The 6,064-nt window shown below is 36.1% G+C and overlaps 1 gene segment (V, D, J or C); it reads right to left on the minus strand.

Moving 5' to 3' along the window:
* Nucleotides 1-3,654: 3,654 nt before the first annotated feature.
* Nucleotides 3,655-5,626, minus strand: LOC106096728 (Ig heavy chain V region 5A-like). The segment is given in 2 exon segments: nt 3,655-4,299; nt 4,385-5,626. Coding segments are annotated over 2 exon segments (396 nt in total).
* Nucleotides 5,627-6,064: the final 438 nt, after the last annotated feature.

The raw sequence follows: 6,064 nt of genomic DNA on the forward strand, positions 1-6,064 counted from the left end.
TCAGTAATAAAAATATTGGAGAAAACATAAATGAAGAGTCATGGGAACATTAACTGCAGTGCTACAGTTTTATAATTAATACTATAGATATAATGATTTTTGTGGAAGCAAAAAAAGGATGATTATGTATTTCATGAGAAACTGTGGTCTGCAATTTGAGTATCTGCACAGGTTTTTGGAGGTCTGTGGATGATGATGTCTCTTTACAGATATATTATATTAATTCATTAAATAATTTCTATCTCAACCTAAAAACAAGTTATCTGTCTTTCAAAAGGGACAAATTACTTGAAAAAGTAAATATGGTGAGATTTCAAACAAAACCCCAAATCAACAAGCATAATTTCATCTCACTATATTTAAATTTCTCATTGAAATTATTTTAATTCTGTGACATTTTATCATCATTATTATTATTATTATAAGATGTGCTTACAGACTCTCCTTGGAGAATTTATCAACAAACTGACTTCCAGAGAAAAATAATCTTGAATTCATTCATGTTCTGAGGGCTCCTCCTCTGGTAGTTTGATGCTACAACTGAGGGGGTTTGTTAAGCTATGCTGATGGGCTGTGTTTTTCCTCTGACTCTATGGTAATACACACCAGTGACTTCAGTCTGCAAATCTGGTCAATTTTAAAGTCACTTTCTTGTTTGAAGTTTCTAATGCAATGCTGAAATTATTTTTCAGTGGATCTTTGTAGTATGAATCTGCAGTCTGCAGAATATCCTGTCCTTTCCCTGCAGAGATCTGACAGGTGATGGTCAGATGCTGACCTGGCTGCAGAGTCACAGAGGCTGGCTGTGTCAGCTGTTCACACTGCATTTAATTGTACATAAAGTAACAGTGCTTAACATCCATGATGTCAGTGGTTCTTTTCAGTGAGACTCACAGGATCCAGCAGCAGAGCTACAGAGAACATGTTGGTGCTGAAAGTGATCTTCTGGAATCTTCTCTTGTTCTGGTTCAACAAAATGCACCATGTCAAGTTATTATATGTGTCTGTGAGGAAGTTGAGTTTTAATACAGATTACAACTGACAGAATAAAATAGAAATATGGATTAACCTGCAAGCAACAAGTGGAGTTTGGATGTTTTGTGCTGTTATGAACTGCATGAAGATTTGTATCAGGATATCACAGTGAGGGAGTGGGAATTTGATTAGGGATGTGACATTGAATGTTGTTGTCATTGTCATACATTATTGTGATTTAATTATGGACATTTTCTTGTTTTCTCATGACCTACCTATTGAGTTATTAACACTTACCAGTGTTGAGGCTCTGAGGGATTTTTTTATTCAGCTATACTGATGGTTTGTATTACTGTGACTCTCTGGCACAGTAAAACACGTCTTGCTTGAAGTGTCTAAGATGATCGTCAACTTGTCCTTGTGCAGCATAATTTGTATTTTCAATCCACTCCAGTTCTGTCCCTGCAGGGTCTCTAATATGATAAAACAATTCAATAAAATCATGTATTTTTATCATACTGTCATTGCCTCAGTGAGACTCTTTGGATCCAATAGCGGCATCAGAGCTACAGAGAACTTGTACTGAGGGTGATAACCTGAAACTTCTCATTTTCTCCTGCACCAGGCTGATATTAATCTTTATATCTGTGTGTGAGGAGCTTTGCTTTCTGTACAGAAGGACAATGACCAATTATAAGAGAGAATAAATGGCCTTGTGGTTGTACTGTAGTACTGGTTTGGGCATAATTAAAAGAAAAGTATTTAAAACAGAAATTTAGATTTTAATGTGTCTTTGTTTTGTTTTTTTTTAACTGATGGAAAATTAAATTCAGACAAGACATCACAAAAGCATTTCCCATTGAGGCAGTGTTTTTAAATTTTTGAGCGTTTCGATAACTTAACTATAATTTCTGTAACTTTAAGGGGAAAAAATAGCTGGCAGCAAATTGTTCCTGTTTTTGATGGGCTGACTTTTTGTAGAGAGTTTCTTCCTCTTGTGTCACTGTGACTCTCGAGCACAATAATAAACAGCTGAATCCTCAGTCATCAAGCTGTTCATCTGCAGATACACCTGCTTTCTGCTGTTGTCTCTGGAGATGGTAAAGCGACCTCTGAATGACTGAGAGTAGTAGGTGCTACTGCCACTGCTGATCCAAGCAATCCATTCCAGACCTTTTCCAGCAGCCTGTCTGATCCAGGCATTACTATAATCACCACCAAACCCTGAGTATGTACAGGTCAGTCTGTGGGAGTCTCCAGGCCTTTTAACCACTGATTCAGACTCAGTCAGTGTTTGACCTTCAATACCTACAGAAATGTTTATGGCTTATTATTCCAAAGACTTTACTTCATAACATTTAATTTGTACAAAAAATGTAAAAACGTCCTTACCAGTCAAGAAAAAAAACAAAATCAGCAAAATAGCAAAATAAACTTTCCTGATCATTGTTAAGGTCAGATGTCTTTGTCCAGTCTGCAGTGCTACTGGTGGATTGGGTGCCAAGATATATAAATCTGCTGAAGGTATCGGTTTTACATAGACTCCTCCTACAAAGCAAACTCAGCAGTATATCAAGAACTTAGGAAATATTTTTAGCAACTAACAGATGAATAGAATGATATATTATAATAGCTTTACATAGGAAGCAGAGCATGCTGCCCAGACTGCTAGTTTGAGAACTGTTTGTCGCACTGGCTGCCCTGCTCTGCATGTAGTACATAATTTTTGTTTTGTTTTGTTTTGTTTTGTTTTGTTTTGTTTTGTTTTGTTTTGTTTTGTTTTGTTTTGTTTTGTTTTGTTTTGCTATGATCTTCATATGCACTGTATGTACCCGATCCTTGTCATTCCTTTCTTCTACTAGGAGAAGTAGAATGGTACAGAGCAAGCTTTCGACATAGTGGGTTTCTGGGCACAGCAGTGCTGTCGTCACATTGTATGTGAAGTGTCCTTAAGATTTCTTTTAAGAAGCCAGAGGGCACAGCCTGATATCCAGGCAGACAGACACAAAGGTCATTGACTTTTCCATCTTTTCTGATGATTGAAACAGAGAAAACATGCAAGTTGCAAAGCCTGAAGATTAATATCAGGATATCATTGGGAGGAAGTGACAAATATAAGTTTACTGTTGATTTTATTGATTTTTTAAAATTAAATCTAAAACATGTTTTTATTTGTAAAACTTTGACTAAACAATAAACATCACATCTACCCCTGTGATGACTTAGATAATGTGCATATTTCAGGAATATTGCTTTGTCCTCAGTTCTCTCTATTTTCTCTCTTTCTATCCGTTGTGCTATTTTTGTGTAGAGGTGGGAGCCATCTCAGGTTATTCATGCACACACCTGTTCCTTATGTACTGTTTGCAGCCACTACTTCATGTAACGTCAGACCGTCAATCTTTGCTGGATCATTGCATTGCATCAGTTAGCAAAAGTTGGCTCCTAGACCTTTGTCCTTTCATAATTTCTGCTGAAGAGAGGTGAGCTATTTGGTATTTTTATGAGAGAATCTGTGTATCACTGTGGATTTGTGGAAAAGTCAGCCGTGTCCTACTGGGACCTTCATTAGTGCCAAGCTTTTTGTATGTATTTGAATTCACTTTAAATAAATTCACTGAACTTTAGCATGAGTCCTGCCTTTTTTTTTTTTTTCAAATAATGAAACAAAACCAATTCTAACCTTTATTACAGGTGGTTTTACACAAAGGTTTAGATGGAAGAACTTTTAATGAACTTTTAAGAACTTTTTAAAACTAATTAATTACTTAATTACAGATAAAAAATGTCAAAAATTTAGCAGGTTATTAAGGTTGAATTGGAAATACAAAATATAAAACTTTATCTATAACTATAACTTTAAAAGAATATATATTATCATGGCATTTTCCAGCGCTAAACAGCGACATGCAGCAGATAACAGTGTTCTGTAGTCTGGGGGCTCCTCTTCTGGTGGAGGATGTTACACATGTTGAAGCTGTGAGAGGTTTTTGTTCAGCTCTACTGATGTTTTGTGTTACTGTGGGTCTCTGGCACAGTAATACACAGCAGTGTCTTCAGGCCTCATGTTCTGTCCATTTAGAGTCACTGTCTTGCTTGAAGTGTCTAAGTTGATGGTGAACTTGTTCTTTAGTGAATCTTTGTAAAATGTGGGGTATCCATAATGTGCATCTCCAATCCACTCCAGTCCTTTCCCTGCAGGCTGTCTGATCCAAGCTGTCCGATAGCTGCTTAGAGAATAAGCCACCTGACAGGTGATGGTCAGACGATGACCTGGCTGTACATTCACAGATGCTGTCTGTGTCAACTGCTCACATTTTACACCTGTGGAGAAAACATGTTGAATACTGAATCTGTGTTTCAGCAGAATCTTGTAATCATATTCTGTCTTTTCTTTATTGAGACTCACAGGATCCAGAAACCAGCAGCAGCAGGAGCACAGCTACAGAGAACATGTTGCACTCAATGATTTCCCTCCTTTGTGTCACTGATGGCATGATCTCAACTCTTATAGGAGACTGAGTAAGTGCAATTTACATACATGGATACAAAAATGTTATAACAGAACGATTACTGAAGTTTCCACCTGTAAAAATAACTCTCAAATATTATGCAACCCTTAAGTTAAATATATGTTTCTGACTGCAGAAACATTTGGATTATAGCTAGGTATTTTCCTATAAAATGGAACTATAGAAAATGGGTTGTGCAAAAAAGGTGTTAAATTATTGTGCTTAAACTATTTAAAACAGTGGAGGTTTATATGAACTAAACAGGAAAAAAAAACAGTTTCTTGTTTAAAAAAATTCAGCTTATGTCTCTTGTTTAATTAAGTGTTGAATTTGCAGATTTTGTTTTCTAAACACTTTTGATACACACTGAAAGTTAAAAAAAAAGATGAATCCATCTGTCTAAGCTTTCATTTTATATCATATACATAAAATAATTTAATAAAGAATTGTAAAAAAAAAATGGGTTTGTCATATCAGTTCAGACCTTCTTTAATTGATTTCTTTTATTCAAATATATGTTTTACAACCCAAGTTTATGTGGGCGTTCATAAACAGAAAATAAAAGATAAAACTGATATTTCAAATCTTATTCTACGTTCACAGAGATATACAGTTAGACCTGCGCATCAAAAGTTCAGATTTTTTTTCTGTAAATGTTGTTTTCAGTATTCAGTAAGTGCACATTTCAAGAGGAAAGCTGTGCCAACTGTTCATGTTTAAATGTTTTTGAAAAAACATTGAATATCACTGTAATAACAGTAACACTTAATGTGCTGTGATCCTGCTGTCAGTGTCTCGACTTCAGTGAGAGTCACAGGATCCAGCAGCAGCAGAGCTACAGACAACAGGTTGGTACTCAAGGTGATAGCATGGGAGCTTCTGGTCTTATTAAAAATATTTTTATTTAAAAGTTTTAATAAACGTCTGATAGGTGGCAATCTTTTTTTTATCCATGTCCATTATTTTCATTATTTGCTTTTTTTCTAAATAATGTTTCTTATTATCATTATCATCTCTTATATTAAAGAAATTTCTTACAACTGTCTCATCAGCCGGTGTCCCTGTTTTTGATGAACAACTGCTTCCTTTGGGTTCTTCTAAAAATAGATGGCAGGATGTTTTTGTAAAGCCTCTTCAGCTGCTTTAACCACTGTGTTTCTCTTTGGCACAGTAATAAATAGCAGAGTCCTCTGGCCTCAAATTGGACAACCTCAAATACACCATGCTGTTGCTATCATCTCTGCTGATTTCTACACGTCCTCTCAAACTGCTTGCATAACTGTTTCTGCTGGAAGTTGAGAAGCCGCTCCCGATCAGCTCCAGTGGTTTTCCTGCAGGTTCTCTGACCCAGATCATAACACAGCAATCAAAACTGAAGCCTGATCCTCTACAGGAGAGACTAAGAGTTTCCCCAGGCTTTTTCACTACTGGACTGGAAGGAATGGACTCCATGCTCTGACCTGTAACACCTGATGAGATGAAAGAAGAGAGGAACAAGTGAGACACCTGGAAAGTTGTAATGGAGCCACAAATGAGTATCACTTGATGTTTTTTGATATAAGAAAAATAAGAAGCAA

The sequence above is a fragment of the Oreochromis niloticus genome, unplaced genomic scaffold (assembly GCF_001858045.2).
Source record: "Oreochromis niloticus isolate F11D_XX unplaced genomic scaffold, O_niloticus_UMD_NMBU tig00006539_pilon, whole genome shotgun sequence".
NCBI lineage: Eukaryota > Metazoa > Chordata > Actinopteri > Cichliformes > Cichlidae > Oreochromis > Oreochromis niloticus.